General features: G+C 37.6%; 2 protein-coding genes across 2 annotated transcripts; one reads left to right on the forward strand and one right to left on the reverse strand.

Annotated features, from left to right (window-relative positions):
• Window positions 1–596: 596 nt before the first annotated feature.
• Window positions 597–2,078, forward strand: LOC107782318 (RING-H2 finger protein ATL2-like). The gene has a single exon (XM_016603193.2). It carries the CDS (start codon window positions 840–842, stop codon window positions 1,746–1,748), a length of 909 nt encoding a protein of 302 aa, XP_016458679.1. The 5' UTR covers window positions 597–839; the 3' UTR covers window positions 1,749–2,078.
• A 9,052-nt stretch (window positions 2,079–11,130) lies between these two features.
• On the reverse strand, window positions 11,131–18,068 carry LOC107782317 (condensin-2 complex subunit H2). The gene is made up of 11 exons (XM_016603192.2): window positions 17,638–18,068; window positions 17,405–17,504; window positions 16,141–16,235; window positions 15,909–16,051; window positions 15,374–15,836; window positions 15,113–15,288; window positions 14,861–15,034; window positions 14,669–14,758; window positions 12,019–12,120; window positions 11,784–11,942; window positions 11,131–11,636 (listed from the first exon to the last, which is right to left on the reverse strand). Exons 1-11 carry the CDS (start codon window positions 17,825–17,827, stop codon window positions 11,286–11,288), a joined length of 2,043 nt encoding a protein of 680 aa, XP_016458678.2. The 5' UTR covers window positions 17,828–18,068; the 3' UTR covers window positions 11,131–11,285.
• Between the last annotated feature and the right edge of the window lie 447 nt (window positions 18,069–18,515).

The following is an 18,515-nucleotide window of genomic DNA, read 5'->3' on the forward strand; positions in this document are numbered from 1 at the left end:
AAAGGAGTAGAGAGGTTGTTTCCGAAAGACCCTTGGCTCAAGAAAACAAAAAAACAAAAGGACAAAAGGAGACAATATTAGTATCACCACAACAATCATAGGAAAAATAGGAACACCATGAAATGCAGAAGAAAGATGCAAAGCAAAAGCGATAGCTAGTAAATAAGACATGCACTGAAAAACGAAGTAGTAAAACACAACATTATCACTAGCTATCTTAGACAAAAACCTTACCTGGCTAGTCCCACAATGGTACGAAGTAAGTCAAGATTCAACTACATCTTAACCTACAACTCTAATATTCGACTTCCGTATCTTCCTATCATTAGTATAACATTACTATATATTATTAAAAAAACGAAATATTATAGAACGAAGAGAGTAGTTACGTCCTTGTCATAAATGAAAATACATTAATGGAAACACCATAAAGATCTTTGAATTAACTAACCGGATCACTAAACGCAACTTTTAATCAGAAAACTTAACTACTCCATAATTCAACGAAACTAACAAACCTTTTCCATTTCATTTTCGTTGTAATTGACAAACATTCAACTGTGTACACGCGGGAAGATCCAAGGGCCTTTCAGTCATTTCACCAATCCCGCGTCAACAATGGCGTCTTATAGATTTCCAATATCACATTATTCTGCAACTCTCACTACTAAAACCACCATACCTAAACTCTCTCCTTTTCCACCGAAACCAACAAGAACTTTCCTTGTTCCTTTTCCCTCTTTATATATACATATTCACATCATCCCTTATCTCTTCGTTCTAATTCCATATATCCATTTTTCTGTGTGCTATCTTTTTCTACATATTTAATTTCTACAATGGATAACGATAACCCAAGTATGCTCCACGATCCGTTAATTGATTCATCCTCCAAAGGCTATGCATTAAGTGGAAAAATAATGCTAAGCGCTATTGTTGTCTTATTCACCGTTGTTGTTTTTATGGTGGGTCTTCATCTTTATGCTCGTTGGTACCTTCTCCGTCAGCGCCGCCATGAAATCCTCCGTCGCCGGAGAATCCACCACCGCCGTACTCATATTGTGTTCTACGTTGATAACCCTACTTCTGGTTTGTCTGATGCGAACCGGGGTTTAGAACCGTCGGTTCTTAACTCGCTACCGGCTTTTGTTTATTCATCGAAGACTCACCCTGAACAGCTTGAATGTGCGGTTTGTTTATCGGAATTTGAGGAGAATGAAAATGGCCGTGTTTTGCCCAAGTGTAATCACTCTTTTCATTTGGAGTGTATTGATATGTGGTTTCATTCTCATTCTACCTGCCCTCTCTGTCGGTCGCCGGTGGAACCAGCTACCGAACCGGACAACAACCGGGCTGAGGTAGCGGTGACGGTGAATGAAGCGGCTGAACCGGGTTCGAGTTCCGGTTTGTGCAACACGTGTCAGCACCAGGAGGGGCAGAATAGCAGTGTTAATACAACGTCGTTAGGTGGGCGGAGAAAAGGATTGGATCTTACGGGAGTGAGAATAGAGGTACCGAGGAACGAATTGGAAGACGATTTGGAAATGGGACTCAGATTGAGTTCACCGGCGAGTCAATCGAGATCACCGGCGGCTCGGTTATTGTCGTTGAAAAGAATACTAAGTATGAACAGGAAAACGCCCACCGGAGCTAGCTATTCACCTCGGGCCGGAACGAGTTGCGCTGCCGAGTTGGATTTAGAAAGCGGTGGAACTCAGTTCCAAACTCGGGCACAGACACCTAGGTGATAATTAAGAGGAATTTAAAAAATGTCACGCTGTTGGCGTGGTAAGAGGAAAATATTGATTTTTGCAAAGAAAAAAAGACAAGAAAGCAAGAATGACGGACTGTCAGAAAATGCATATGAATGTCTTATTACATGTGGCAATCTGATGTGGCACCTGATGTTGACGTGGCATGTGCTGAAATGAAGGGATGCCCTTTATTACGCAGTCATAGTTGACTTGGGCCTTGAATTTGGGGAATTATTTGACTTGTAGATATGTGTAGGATTAGAGATGTGCAACTTGTAAAGTATGACGTGCAAGAGTCAAATTACAAATGTGTTTATTGCTAAATTCGTTGATTTCTTTTTTGTTTTTTCTTATCTAAAGTATTTGAAACGTTACGCTACATTCCAAATTACCTTCTTTATTGGAGTTGTTCAAGGTGAAAATATCTATTGATGTTGGGTCTGGGGAGTGTAGGTATACGTAAATCTTACCCTTATTCTGGAATAGAGAGGTTGTTTCTGATATACCTTCGGCTCCTTCCTTACAAGAATTCACCATCTTACTCTTGGGGTGACTCGAACTCACAACCTTTTGGTTAGAAGTGGAGCGTATTTACCACTAGAGTTAAAAGCCGAATGCAACTAAGCATCTCTTGAGAATATTTTTTAATTATTTTTGGCTTATTACTTTTTGTGGGCAAGTATGTTCACTTTTTGACAGGATGGTGTTGCTTCTATCTTCTTTTTTTTTTTTTGGAAGACCTATGCTCGTTATGGACAATTGGACATCCTAAGTACGAGATTTATAATCAAATGTTAATACGAAAAAAAGAAATTAATTTGTTAGTACTAATACTCACATCAAAAGAAGAAACGGAAGAAAAAAAAAGTTAAACGTGACCTGAGGTAGGAAGAACTCGCTAGTGGTATATTTGCTTTAAAAAAAAAAGCATCACTGACAGGAGCGGAGCTAGAACACGATCTACGGGTTCGGCCAAATCCAGTAGCTTTTGTCCTAATTTTTTATTTATCTCAAGAAATTCATCAAATATATACTAATTATTAATTTAAAACCCAGTAACTTAAATAAATTAGATTCTCGAACCCATAAACTTCAAATTGTTGTTCCGCCTCTGGTCACTTATATGCTTGAAAGTTTCTGTCGTATCTAGAGCTGCTTATCGGGCGGATTGGGCGGTTAATTACTCTTAACGGTTTGGCTTAACGGTTATCGGCTTTTAAATGTATTAATCCGCTAGCCACCCGATACGATATCGGGCGGATTGGTATCGGTTTAGCTCTTATCGGGCGGTTATTGGGCGGTTTATCGGCCTAATTCAATCTATATTGCATGTATTAATTGTTTGCTGATCGCCTAACATACAAATTCAGAATAGGAAATTATACATTGAGTCCAGATATACATGTCTGTTAACGCCTACATAAGAATGATGTAGTGTCATGTGTTGTAGAGTGAAAAAAGATGTGGCACAACACTGTTGTTCTTCTATTAAACATAGACAACATGCATTAGTTTTAAAAAACAAAAGCAGAGGTGAACCATAGACATCAACTTAAACAATCTTGTTGTAGGGTGGGAGAATAAGCTAAGCTAAGCCAAGCCTGGGATCTTCTGATGCATAGTACGTAAGGATTCTGATTATTTAGGAATTAGGCGTTAGAACTTAGAGATAGAGTACTGGAAGAAGTGGAAGGGTTTTTGATCTTTAATATATATATATATAGAGAGAGAGATATATATATATATATATATATATATATATATATATATTCTTAACGGGTTAACGGATTATCCGTTAAGAAAATTGAATAATCCGCCCCCAAACCGATAAGCCGTTAATAAAAAAAATTCAATTTGTTCCCGCCCGTTAAATCGTTTACCCGATACCAATAAGCCATTAAATTTCAGTTTCGGTTCGATTTTCGGTTTCGGTTTGGTTTTGAACCCCCCTAGTCGTATCCAATAATTGTATGTCGACTTAATAACACATTCACCTAAATAGAATGCAAGTGCAATTTTCAACTAATCCAAGCAATATAGGAATTTCGTGCATATGAAGTTCATTAGTATACTATATATTGCAAATTACTTGCTTCACTCTGAAGTGGATTTTATTAATTTAGTGTATTGCGAAATACTTACTCCATTTGGACTAAAATTTTAGACTAACTAGCTAAATACTCGTCGATTTCTTTTGATTATTTCTCTACTCGTCAATATTTCGTGCTTTAGATCTTCTTTTATCTAATTTAAGATACATTTTGATTTGTTTAAGCTAAGCTTTCTGACATTACTATGGAGGATAAGCATTAACGTGTTATACCTTCTGTTTTCACTTTTCATCACCAAATGCAGCACCAAAAAGGAATACTCCTGTTCTATTTCATTTATCAATTTTTTTTTTCTAGGAGCTTTTACGTTTCTTTAGTATAAGCAGCATTATATTCTGAATTTAAACTAAATGGATTTTAAAGTTTTTATTTTTAATATAGATTCAAAACTTAAATCTTCATACCATCCGAGGAGTGATCCCTCTCATACTTTCCCCTTTTTTAAGATAAGAAAGAAAACAATAAGCCTGTCAACATTGAAACTTTCGCATTTTGCTGCTATTAGGTAAGTAATACCGTATCCAAGAGTCCGCGCCTATATAGTGAGGGTGCGTTAAGCCGAGTTGATAAGCGAATACGGCTGACTTACTTTTCTTATGTTTGTGGAGGGAACCTCATATTTTTACAAATTTTCACAATACAGAAAATGATGGGTTCAACTGAGTTTACTCCAAAAATTCTAAGTTCGTCTCTATATAAGCCGATTTATTGATAGGCAACATCCTATGAGGAAAACTTGAAACTCAGACTTAGAACTAATATATATACTGTCTGACTACAGTCACAAGTGATTTTTCATTTTTAAAATGTTATATTGATTGTACTGAAGCAAAACTAGTTGTAGAAGTATTAGATACTTGTACTAAGGTGCCTTAGAGGTTGTACTCTTATTTTAACTTAACTCAGGTTGTTAGAGTTGTAGTTAGTTGACCATAGTTAGAAAGTTAATTAGGTTACTGTATATAACCGACTATTTCCTTTCTTTGTATTCAGTTGAGTTCATTTTCGATACAAATGGAAGTGAGCTGAGCTCTCAATTCTCTCTCTGTGTGTTTCGTGATTTTAATTGCTTTCTTCTTCTCATCAGCTTAACATGGTATCAGAGCAGTAATTGAAATGATCTAGGGATTTTGCTTCCGATAGTTGGTAAGGAAATCGAGAGATTCTTCTTCAAAGCTCGCAGAATTTCTTCGATAAATCGTAAAATTGAAACCCTAATTTGGAGAGATGGTGAGTTCTGATGCCGGAACTTCGGTTTCAAGCATGATCGATCACAATCATCCACTTTACCTTCAGCCGTCAGATTCGCCAAGTGTAATTCAAACCGGAATTGTCCTTACAGGTATGGAGAATTATAGTATTTGGAGTAGAGCAATGAAATTAGCCTTAGAGTGTAAGAACAAATTAGGCTTTATAGATGGCTCTGTTTGGAGGGCAAATGGTGGATAAAGGACTTGAAAAATAGTGTGATCGATGTAATGCATTGGTCAGATCATGGATTATGAGTAATGTGAGCAAGGATTTGCTTAGTGGAGTGATGTTCCACACCGATGCACACGTTGTGTGGGATGATCTGAAAAAAGAGGTTTGATAAGGTGAATTTGTCTAGAGTTTATCATCTTCATAAGGAAATTGCAACAATGACACAAGGCGTTTCCTCTGTTTCGACCTACTATTCGAAAATGAAAGACTTATGGGATGTGATTGACTCTATTATGCCTATACCTCATTGTTGTGATAAATCGAAGGATTTTGTAACTCACTTGAGGAGCCAAAGACTGTTACAATTCCTCATGGGATTTAATGATGGATACAGTCAGGCTTGAAGCCAATTTCTCATGATGTCTTACACCCTTTGTCAACCAAGCTTATGCACTAATTTTGCAAGATGAAAGTCAAAAACTAGTTGCAGGTAGAGCTTACAATTCAAATGAACATATGGAGCCAACTGCCCTTTTCACTGCAATGAATGGATTACAGAAGCAGAGAAAGTCATCTGTGTTGTGAATTTTTGCAACATGAAAGGACACACGAAGGATAGCTGTTTCAAGCTGATGCAATGTGAGTTTTGTCATATGAAGGGGCACCTCAAAGAGAACTGCTACAAGATCATAGGATATCCTGATGATTTCAAGGGAAAAAATAAGGCTAATGCAGTAGGAGGAAACTGGAGCAGTGGTGAAAGCACCATACCTCAGCACGCTGGAAACAGACCACAGGCACAAGCACCAAACTTTACACAAGAGCATTATCAACAAATCTTAAATATGCTGAGCAAATCTCCAATGACTGAACACAGTGCAAACATGGTAGGTATGGTTTCTTCAATCAATGAGGCTGACTTAAAATGGATAGTAGATACAGGGACAACAAATCACATAATTAGTGATAAAAATACTTTATGCAATGGTACAATGGTAGAAAATTCTGAAAATGTGCAACTCCCAAATGGAGAGGTTGCAGCCATAACTCAGATAGAGAATTATCAGTTAACTAGAGGTGATCTACTTGAGAATGTGTTGTGTGTGCTAGCATTTAAGTTCAACCTTTTGTCCGTTTCAAAGTTGACAAAGAGCTTGAACTATTATGCCACTTTCTTTCCTGACTTCTTCATATTTCAGGATCTCTTCACTAGGAAGGTGAAAGAGATAGGTAGAGAGGAAGAAGGTTTATATGTTCTACACTCTCGGAGGAAACGAAGTGTACAAGTTAGTAAGAGGTCTATGGCAGTGACAGAGACAATAGAAGCAGATACCTGGCATAAAAGGATGGGACATGTTCATATGTCTATATTGAGGAAGATTACTAAGTTTAGGAATAAAGTTAGTTTCAACATTGAGCATTTTGATGGATGTCCAATAGCTAGGCAGACTAGAATGCCATTTCCTACTAGTGATAATAAATCTATTGAAACTTTCAACTTGTTGCATATGGATATCTGGAGTCCTTATAAAGTGCCTACATACAATCGAATAAGGTATTTTCTTACAGTGGTTGATGATTTTTCTAGATGGACATGGGTGAACTTCATGCACCTAAAATCTGATGTAGTTACTATACTTAAAAACTTCCTTAGTTTGGTTCACACACATTTTGGAAAACAGGTTAAAACTTTCAGGTCGGATAATGGAACTGAAATTTTTAACCAGAATTGTGCAGAGCTAATCAATCAACATGGATCAATTCACCAAAGTTCATGTCCACACACACCACAATAAAATAGGGTGGTGGAGAGGAAACATAGAAACATCCTTGAAACTGCTCGAGCACTTAGATTTCAAGGTAATCTACCAATTAGATTCTAGGGAGATTGCATTGAGACTGCAGTTTACATTATCAATCGAGTATCATATTCAGTACTTGGAAATAAGATGCCATATAAGTTGCTTTATCACAAACAACCTTCCTTCTCACATATGAGAACTCTTGGTTGTCTTTGTTATGCAACCAATATGCTGAGAAGGGACAAATTTGGACCAAGAGCTGCTAAAGCAGTCCTACTGGGATATCTGCCCACTCAAAAAGGATATAAACTATATGACATTGACAACAGGACAACATTTGTGAGTAGAGATGTAGTCTTCTATGAATCAATTTTCCCTTTCAACCTTGTTTCTCAGAAAGACTTACCATCACTCCCTCAACAAGTTCATTATGATTGGGAGTTTCCCTCTTTTGATGACTTACAACACCAGGGTGAAATTGAATCTACTCAGCAGCAAAACCCACCATCCTCACCTATTCACATTTCACCTGGAGATGTTGCACCCTACCAGGAAGTACAGGAGGATGCAGGGAACAACTCACATGGTGAGAACGCCACAAGCTTAGTAGAAATTATGCATGTTATGGAAGTCATTGCATCAGAGATGATTCAGACTCTTACAGCTTTTATAGTGGTTACTACACATGCTCTTACTACACTAAGGAAGTCTGAAAGAACAAGCAAACCTCTCATATGGCTCAAAGATTTTGTGAGTTTGGATAAAGGGAAGGCAACAACTAGTAATTGCCTGTATCCATTATCTAATATGCTGAGTTATGCAAGTCTCTCAGTTGCATATCAGAGTTATGTAGCAATGATGTCAACAGATGTATAACCTAAGTCCTATTATGAAGCAGCCAAAAACTGTAGGTGGGTTAAAGCCATGAAGGCTGAAATTCAGGCTTTAGAAGATAACAATACCTTGGCAGTAGTACCATTTCCTAATAGTAAAAAGGCCATAGGTTTTAAATGGGTATACAAGATCAAGTGCAAGGCCACTGGTTAAATAGAGAGGTTCAAAGCAAGGCTAGTAACAAAGGGCTATAGTCAGAAATAAGGGATTGATTACCAAAAGACCTTTTCACCAGTGGTGAAAATGGTCACTGTCAGAACTGTATTGTCCTTGGCAGCAATCAATGATTGGTGTATCTATCAGATGGATGTCTTTAATGCATTTCTACATGAAGATCTTCATGAGAAAGTATACATGCAATTGCCTCAAGGCATTTCTCATCCATCTGACAAGCATTTGCCTGCAGATTAGTTAAAACTCTCTATGGGCTTAAACAAAGCCTCTAGACAGTGGAATATCAAATTAACCACTGCCTTGCTTGATTTTGGCTTCACTCAGAGTCACCTTGACTATTCTTTACTCACAAAGAAAGTAGAAGACAAGTTAGTCATTGTTCTGATTTATGTTGATGACCTCCTCATCACAGGGAATGGTCCTTCTCTGATTCAAGACACAAAAGATGTGTTGCAAAGCAACTTTAAGATAAAGGATTTGAGAGATCTTAGGTACTTTCTTGGCCTAGAGTTTGCAAGAACTAAGGATGGCATCCTCATGCATCAGAGGAAATATGCCTTAGAATTGATTTCTGATTTGGGGATAGCTGATTCCAAGCCTCTTGGTGCTCCTCTAGAGCTAAATCTCAACCTTACTTCTAAAGAATTTGATCAATATGTTGGACAATCTCAGGACACCTTGTTACCTGATCCAGGAGGCTATCAGAGACTTATTGGTCGACTACTCTATCCCACCATCAACAGGCCAGATATTTCCTATGTTGTTCAATGCCTTAGTCAGTTTATGCATGCTCCTAAGGCTTCTCATATGGAGGCTGCTACTAGAGTGGTGAGATTTGTGAAGTAGGCTCCTGGCCTTGGTATTTTCTTTTCTACTTCCAGCTCTAATCAGCTTCAGGCCTTTTGTGATGCTGACTGGGCCTCTTGTCTAGTTAGTAGGAAATCTATTACAGGCTATGTGATCAAATATGGGGACACTCTTATTTCATGGAAGTCCAAGAAGCAATCCACTGTGTCCTGAGCTCTGTTGAGGTAGAGTACAAAAGCTTGGCCTCCACTGTTGCTGAGATTGTGTGGCTTACTGGCTTGTTCAAAGAACTCAATGATCCACTCTCCTTGCTAGTGCCTTTGTATTGTGACAGTAAATCAGCCATACAAATTGATGCTAACCCCGGCTTCCATGAACGTACTAAACACATTGACATAGATTGCCACTTTATTCGTGAAAAGATTCTTCAAGGTCTCGTGGAGACTGTCTACTTAGCTTCTTCTGAGCAGCAGGCTGATCTTCTAACCAAGGGTCTCAGCAGACATCAATATCACTATTTATTGTCCAAGCTAGGGATGAAGAACATCTTCATTTCCCCTAGCTTGAGGGGGGTGGGGTGTAGAAGTATTAGATACTTACACTAAGGTGCCTTAGAGGTCGTACTCTTATTTTAACTTAACCCGGGTTGTTAGAGTTGTAGTTAGTTAACCATAGTTAGAAAGTTAGTTAGGTTACTGTATATAACCGACTATTTCCTTTCTCTATATTCAGTTGAGTTAATTTTCGATACAAATAGAAGTGAGCTAAGATCTCAATTCTCTCTCTCTCTATCTCTCTGTCTCGTGATTTCGGTTGCTTTCTTCTTCTCATCAGTTTAACACTATACTTGATTAATTTCATTTTTTGGGCCTCATTTATAAAATATAATTATTGACATTTCTTTTTACTCAAAATAGGAGAAATAATTTAGCAGGAGAAGGGATTTTTTTTATTTTAATAAACACGATCCAAGAAGATCATATGTTCAGAAAGTATAGCTGCTAAAATCTGAATAGTCAAAGCAATGAACCAATCAGAAATGTGGAAGTCAATTATTATACATCTAACAGTTGCGTTTCAATATCGCGACGTGTTGCTCACGTTACTAACGTGACACCAACAACTCCACCATTATTGGGGGCTTTACTTTGTTGAATTTATTAATGAATTCACACTTAATATACACACGCACAATGCATTCAAACATATACCTGCCTTGAATTTAAATTTAAACTTTACGAGATTAAGATTGATTTTTTACCTCCACCTTATATATAGCGTTCTCTGTCTTATTTCAAATGACTTTATAATTTGGTGAGCCAAATATTTTATCATTTGAAGATTTTTTAATATTTTCTTAATTGTAGAAAATCGTGGCTTATAGTATTTTTAATGCTCAGAATTTTTAATAATTTAATCTTTCAGATTACAAACTATCTTTTGAATATGTGTATTTTAATATTTTCTTCCACTTAAGCTACATAATAGAAAAGATATCCAAGTTAACACAAATCAAATACTTCCACCCTTCTACCGAAAACCCTGTCATTCCTTTTGAGATGGAAAGAGTAATTTTGACATTTCCATAGATCTGAAAATATTAAATACTACTATATGTAAAAAACATAGTTAAATGGAATTTTGACCCTTCACGCGGATAGTCTTTGTTTTAATTGCTCTTCAAGTTTGGCTCGTAAATTAGAATGGAAAAGAAAATAACAATTGACAGTTACAAGAACGGCGGGGAGTTAATAGAACCTGACGGGCAGGGACAGATACTTGTATTGATAATGCCAAAGTCGGCTTCAACATTTTCTTAAGGCGAACATGATATTGAGACGACTTGAACATACACCCCAAACGTGAAAAAAGAAAGTACTGTAATATAAGCAATGTAATGTTCACAACCATTTCAGGAACATTCTTGAAAGTTAAACTTGATCTTCTGTAGAAACAATGGTTACCATTCGTTTGTTGGTTTAATCTATTTAGTTCTACACACACACTAAGGTACATAACTGGAAACTCATGACATATTACACTCGTTTCTCCATAGAAATGACCAACGAAAATTTAGCTCTGAAACACCTAAAAAACTGTTTACAGTCGTCCTTGCTAAGCACAACACTGAGCCTAATTAAGTTAAGAAGAAAGAAATATTACAAATTTCGGCAGCCAATTGGTTATTTTGTTATCTGGGGAAAAAAAATTGGTTATCGGTAATCATTACAAGTACATCTTGAGAGAGAGAGAGAGAGAGAGAGAGAGAGAGAGAGAGAGAGAGAGAGGCATGGCATACATGAAATTAGAGCATATATACATCACAATGCAGTATGTAATTCAACTGGTTCCACTATTCTGGACTTCCTTCTTTTCTTGCTCTCAGGCGTGCACCTAGTTCCACTAAACTTTCCAAACTTCACCGCAAAACTGCAAGCTGAACTGGGTGCTGAAGGCGATGAACCAAGAGGTGCTTGGTTTTCTTTACCTTTGTTCTTTCGCTTTCTATACCGATTGGAAATGGAAGAGTTTGCTCTCTCTTTCGGAGACTGCAGCTGCATCTTCGGCCTATTATCACGCCTAAGGAGTCGAACATAGAAGGGATTCACAGCTGTGTAACAAGTGAACTCGTTTGTTCTACCCTTTTCCAAATCAACATCACCATTATTTACCTGCAAGATTTTATGCAATAAACAAGAACATAAAAGGATAATACTGCCCATAAAAGCCACTGGTGAAAAAGAGAACTTTATGTTCTTCTATCTACTTTTTAAGCTATAGCTGAACCAAAGTTGTAATTTCTCGACAAGGAATTATACCAATTGCAGAAGTGCAGAAAATGTTCGAGCAACATCATGCTTCTTTTGGCCCATGACAACATCAGAAAAAGACATCGAGTTTGTACTATTCCCTTCCAGCGATAACTTGCCCAAAACCCGAGCCCCATATTCAGCAATATCAAAGGGTGGATGTGAGTCCTGTATGCAAACACTGGAGCAGTAAGAACCGTAACTCAACAGAGAACATAAGAATGAGTACTGTTGGACTACATACTTGTTCCTCCAAGTTCTGCTCAATTCTCTGCCTCCATGTTGAAACTCGAGCAGCCAGTTCACTCTGCTTTTCAGTTTCAGCAAGGTTATCTAGAAGAGCATCCTAGACAAAACATTAGGTTACAAAAATGATCAGTCAAAACCAAAAAAAAAGATCCAAATAAGTAGCAAATAACATTTTTGTGAATTTTTGGGAAACTAATAAGCCATTGTGGTCAAAGGAGAAAAGCATGAAAATGTGTCAAGGTCTAAAGGATCTTTAAGTGCAACTTCAGAGCAAATTCCTTCCTAATAAAGGAGCAAACAAAAAAAAACTCCCTCCATTGATACTTCATTGTTAGTCTGTGGAACTTTAAGTGCGAATTTAGAGCACATGCTTTCCCAAAGAACGAGCAAACACAAAACATATGCCACCATTGATACTTCATTTTTAGTATGTTCTAAAACTAGACACGTTTCAATATTTGGGAGCGCTTTAATCTTTACATTTGCCCTTAATGAAATGCTCTAATGGCTTCTTTTGTTTCCCAAAAACAAATCTCTAATGGAATGACATGACATCTTGAAAACCACTAGAGATATTTTTGGTTTCTTATATTTTTAGCTTATGAACTTTCCTTTATAAATTTCTATTTCGAATCAAATACCATCACAACAGATAAATCAGACGAAGCAAGCATATATATGTAATGCAGGAAAACAAGCTATAAAATGCAAACGGCAATTATATATGGGCAATGAATCGAAAGAACTTGCAATTAAGTGAATTATGCAAACTAAAAACCATACAAATCAAATTCAAAAACCTTTTAAAGTTTCTTATTTAGATGCATGTTTAGTACTCCTTTTGTCCCAATTTATGTGGCACGCTTTCCTTTTTAGTCTGTCCCAAAAAGAATATCACATTTCTATATTTAGAAATAATTTGAATTTAAAATTCCCTTTTTACCGTTGATTGAGATGATTTATAGCCACACAAATGACTAAAACTTGTTTTGGACCACATATTTCAAAAAAATTTCTTTATTTCCTAATCTATGTGCCCGGTCAAATAATGCCACATAAATTGGGACGGAGTGAGTAATCACCTTTAACAATTAACGTATAGCTTGCCAGCAATATTTCCTTGTCTAGTGGTACCCTTCTGTAACGACTCGGCCGGTCGTTTTGAGTATTTTAGCCTCGTTCCCCTATTTATTGCCTCCTCTATGTTATATTATGGTTATGTGACTTGGCAGGGTAGTTGGTTTGGTTTCGGGTGAGTTTCGGAGTTGAAAGAGTTCACCGGAGTTTGATTTTGTGTAGGCGATTACGGAATGGAGTTTTGATGATTCTGACAGCTCTGTCTGGTAATTTTGGACTTAGGAGTGTGTCCGGATATTGATTTGCGGGTCTGTAGGTCGTTTTGGCTAGAATTGACAAAAGTTGGAAAGTTGAAGGTTTGGAAGGTTGAGAAGTTTGACCGAGGGTTGACTTTGTTGATATCGGGTCCGGATTTTAGTTCCGGGAGTTGGAATAGGTCCGTTGTGTCATTTATGACTTGTGCGCAAAATTTGAGGTCAATCGGAGTTGGTGTGGTATGAATCGGCGTTAGTTTTGGAATTAGATTGTTCATGGATTCAATAGATTTGAATTGGGTTGCGATTCGTAGAATTGATGTTGTTGGATGTGATTTTAGGCATCGGGTAGGTCCGTTATGTGATTTGGGACTTGATGGTATGTTTTGACGGGGTCCCGGGGGGCCCGGGTGTGATTCGAATTGAAATCGGGTTCATTCGAACTTAGGTTGATTGCTGAAGAACAGCTGAGTCTGGTGCAATCGCACCTGCGCACTTTGGGCCGCAGGTGCGGCACCGCAGAAGCGACCTCTGAGCCGTAGAAGCGAAGTTTGGTCAGCTGCTTAAGGACCGCAGGTGCGGTCAGGAGTCCGCAGAAGTGTGCTCGTAAAAGCGAGCCCTTGTCCGCAGAAGCGGAAGTGCAAATGCGCTTAGTGTTCCGCAGATGTGGAAGGTCCGTAGGCTTAATGAAAAGCCGCACCTGCGATGGATTTTCCGCAGGTGCGTAGCCGCAGAAGCGGTTGTTGGTCCGCGGAACTGGAATAACTGGGCAGAAAAGGGACTGAATCGAGGGTTAGAGTTATTTTTCATCTTTTGAGTTAGAGAGCTCGGTTTTGGGCGATATTGGAAGGGATTTTCAAGGATTTGATCGGGGTAAGTGTTTTTTACTCGAATTTGATTATTATTCATGAATCCATCATTGTGATTATCATTTAATTAGTGTTTTGAGTAGGAAAAATTGGAGAATTTTGTGAAAATTTCCTAATCTACTCCCTTTGTTTCAATTTAGATAACACACTTTCCTTATTAGTCCGTTCCAACGCCTTTAACAATACCATGATAAGACATTTAGAGGCCATGCTAGTGAAATCGCCATCTTGTCCCATTTTGGATTGAAAAAATAGTGTAAATTTATAAGCATTAACAAAACCTCATAGATGCATGGACCTACAGTGAGGCATGCAGGTTTTTTTTTGTTTTGGGGGGGGGGGGGGAGGCGTTTACAAGCTAGCAAACATATCATATAAAAATAACTCTAACAACATTATCTTCTGCATCACAAATTAAAAGGAAAAATAGCGTTTTTAGTCTTACTAAGTGGGAGCGACAAAGATCTTCAAGGTTTGCATGAGCATCGGGATATTCATGAGTGCCATTGTCAAAGGGTGAACCATAATTTTTATGCTGCAGAATGAGAATATATGAGCATAACTTGTCCATGCCAGATTGAGCCAGCTTGAATACACATTTCTAAAATAGTAAAACAGCTTATGTAGTTTACCAAACCTTTTCACCGTGTTGAGTTACATCCTCATTCGCATCTGCCAATTCTGGTACGTCATAATCAGGTTGCCCAAAATCAGGATCTCCACTATCATATTCATTTTCTTCATTGTTTTCCTTAGGACTAAACAGGTCATCATAATCTTCGTTCAACCCCCTAATAAGTGATTCTCGCAGCTGCAAAAAGAAATCCAGTACAATGAAACAATTTGGACATGCAATATTACACACAAATACAAGATCAATAAACAAAACCTTCTCATAAGGAGGAGGAGATTGTGAGTCTCCCTGCTTTTTCATGGCACAATATTTTTTCTCCCATATATCATTGAGGTCTGAACTGGTGGTACCATGTAATCTTGCAAGTGTAAACTCTATAGCCAAAGATGCACGTTTTCTGGAATCCACACCCTGCCTTCTACTAAAATTAACTGCTTGAATGCATGAAATCTATATATTAGATCACAAAATTAACAGTTAAAGAAAAGCACATAATAGGAAAGGAAGCTTTGCAACCTTTTCTGTAAGGTTTTACTTTCAAATCGCCAGGTTCATGGGGATTCAAGGGTTTCCATGGGTCTTCATCGTCAGAGTCATCTGAATCTCTAGGCTCTGGGTATCCATCTTCACCTCCATGTCCATCGTCGTAATTATCAGGAATATCACAATTACCATTATCGTAATTATCAGGCATGTCACAATCACCTTTATAACTTGCAGGACCAAACTCAGGCTCAACCCTTGGTGGCATACAAAAATTAGCATCGTGGCTCTTTTGAGCTGAAAACTTGTTGGCGGTGCCCTCAGTAACTCTAGTGGGAGAGAGAAAGCTCTTTCGATGTTTGGAACCTACAGAACCACCCCTGCAGCTATTGTTTAGCCCCTTCCCCGCAACATCGTTGTTCCAAAAATTATCCACTGCTACAGCATCACAGGAGTCCAACAGAATAAAATCTCGGTAAAGATCACATGTGGCTAGCTGCAAGTAATGACATAACTACTTAATATAACAGCAACTTTACTTCTACTGCAGACAGAAACAGTACCATACCAAGTAAGACTCTAGTTCTCCTGAATCTCCTGTAGAGTCCAGGCAATCACCTTCACGGACAACCAGATTTGCAGGGGGTTTCACTAACTGGGTCAGTGAAGAATCCCTATGTGTTGCACTATCCAGCAAGTTCTTTGCTTCCACTGCCAAACAAAATTTATAATGATGATGATGAAGATGGTGATTTTGAATTCTGGTTATTCACCAAAACAGTAGAGAAATAAAGAGCTACCAGGGATTTCTTCTGAGACCCAGAATGGATCATTCTCTTCATCATTAGCATTTTCCTCTGCCTGTGCTGATGCACTTTCTGGGTGGTCCTGCTCGCTGATTTGATGGAAAATATGACATTATTGGTTTTCAGTTTTTTAGTATATAAGCACTGAATAAGTATTATGAGCTGTACTACAATCCTTTTTTCTTCGCAGTGAAATACATAACGTATCAACAACCAGTTAGATGAATTATTTTCCAGCAGCCTGCCCTCAAGATCGGAACCAAATTAATACCTTTGTCACATTTTTATATTGCACAACTCCGTTTGGCATGTAGTCTAAAATATTAATTTGGCTTATGTATCATATAAGTGGCAGTAGTAGCTAATAAAAAGTAGCGACATCAAAGTTTAACTTGGAGCAATTGAATTCTTACAATTTGTGAAACAATTATTAGTAGAACCCTGACAATCCTTTTCAGATGTCTCAAAAAGGAAAAAGGTGATACATAGATGGGGATGGAAGAGTAATGAGAATGGTATCCTTGTGAAAAGCATTTGATGTTATAAGATCCTGCACGAGCTTCAATTCTTACTTTTCCGAGAGACACGTATAAAGTCCCATAACACTTCACACTTGTCTCTGAAACCCGTTGGTCCTCCTGACTCCAGTTAGTTCAGATCGCCTCGCACAAGTTTTCGTGTGAGACTTTAATATAACTTGCTTCTTAATTCCTCAGTTGACATACCCACAATTAAAATATAGGTAAACATCAATAACCTAGAGAAACAACCTAAATTTCAGACCAAAAGTATGACGAATGTCATCAAGATACTGTAATGTGCACATCGCATTGTGATCACTGACCACCGATCAATACAACTCTCCCAATTGTTTATCTCCAGGTTGGAACTTAAATTCAACTAACCAGTGTAAGAAAAGGTTCTACTCATGAATACTATGAAATTCAAGGAAGCTCTAGTTTTCTAGGAAACGAATAAATTCAAGCCCATGACAAGATTTTTTAACAGTTATCACATCATCGTCTTAACACTCCTAATGTGTTACTAATTGTTGAAGGACCTAACAGTCACAGCAGCTAATCCCATAATGAAGCTCAAGCAGAGCTAACTAACCTCGTAAAAAAATGCAGTGCTAGACTGAACTTTTACATGGTAAAGCTGAAGACAAAATGAGCCACGGGAAAAAAATATTAAAACTTTCTACCACCCAAAGAAAAAAAAACAGTTTTACTTAAAAGAATCATAAGAAAGAGATAACCTTTTCTGGGTAATGAACTCCAAGGCATGTAATACCAATGAATACAAATATTCAACCTTCCTGCTGTAAACCTGAACTGATCCCTGAAGCAGCAATGCAGCTACGCGTCCCAAATAATTAAAACACAAACATTAATACTACAACCTTAAAAATTTCTTCATTTTCTTGAAAGAAAAATTACATATTTAGGAACCACAAAAAAAGAAATATTATTATGCTGAAAATGAACTAACCTTCAGCAAAATTGACAGAAAGGCAATTAGCATTATCATGGTCAGCAGCAGCAATTTCACCAGAACAGATTTTAAGCAAATAGTCTTCTAAATTTTTGGCCACGTCAACCCCCCAATTCGATTCGAGGTCTCGATGTGGCTGTAAATTATGAAACCCGCGGCTGCTTGGTTCTTCTTGCTCTTTTCTCATCTTATGAGAAATCCAACAGCAAAAAGATTCATTAGTAAACCCTAAATTCTGAAATTTGGAGCACCCAAATGCAATAAAACCCTATTTTTCAACAAGGAGGTGAATTCAGATCTAGCAATTACGGTGACCCAATTGAAGCTTTTGAAAGAGAGTAATAGAGGAATCGCCGGAGAGCCACCGGAAATTGAGAGTTCAGTGTGAGTGAGAGTAAGAGAAGAGGAGGTTCAAATTTTTTGGGTTTATTTTTTCCCGCTCCAAGATGTGAATATGGAGTTTAACCAAAATGGGCCATGGGCTCTATTTATGGGCCTACTAAAGCCCATTTTTGTTTACTGGAGTTCAGTAAAGCCCAAATAGTTTGGGTTATATGTAGAAATGATACCAGGTAGTTATTCTAGAGGGCTGCTATTTAGAAATTAGCCAGTGTGTCCTGAATTTCAGTTTTTCAATCTAATTTTTTTTAGTTCAAATTTTCAGGACAAAATAAATACTGGCTAAATCCTAAATAGCAGTCCTAAAAATGACTATTTGTGTACTTCCCCCTTTATTCTTTGCACAAACAAGAAAGATCGTAAATGCATAGACAAGACTAGTGGTGGCAAAATGGATTTAAAAAATAATTATCCACTAAAAAATGAGTTAGATAATTAACTTTTTAAAGGGGTCAAATATGGATAAGATCCATATT

This window comes from Nicotiana tabacum, chromosome 14, assembly GCF_000715075.1.
Source record: "Nicotiana tabacum cultivar K326 chromosome 14, ASM71507v2, whole genome shotgun sequence".
NCBI classification, from domain to species: Eukaryota; Viridiplantae; Streptophyta; class Magnoliopsida; order Solanales; family Solanaceae; genus Nicotiana; species Nicotiana tabacum.

Bases quoted from the DNA above. Each gene is read 5' to 3' on its own strand.
- LOC107782318 (XM_016603193.2), top strand. From the start codon at position 840: ATGGATAACGATAACCCAAGTATGCTCCACGATCCGTTAATTGATTCA.
- LOC107782317 (XM_016603192.2), bottom strand. From the start codon at position 17,827: ATGAGAAAAGAGCAAGAAGAACCAAGCAGCCGCGGGTTTCATAATTTA. The intron at 17,505-17,637 runs GTTAGTTCATTT...TGGGACGCGTAG, and splicing joins TTCTGTCAATTTTGCTGAAG to CTGCATTGCTGCTTCAGGGA. The intron at 14,759-14,860 runs GTTTGGTAAACT...CTCATTCTGCAG, and splicing joins TAACTCAACACGGTGAAAAG to CATAAAAATTATGGTTCACC.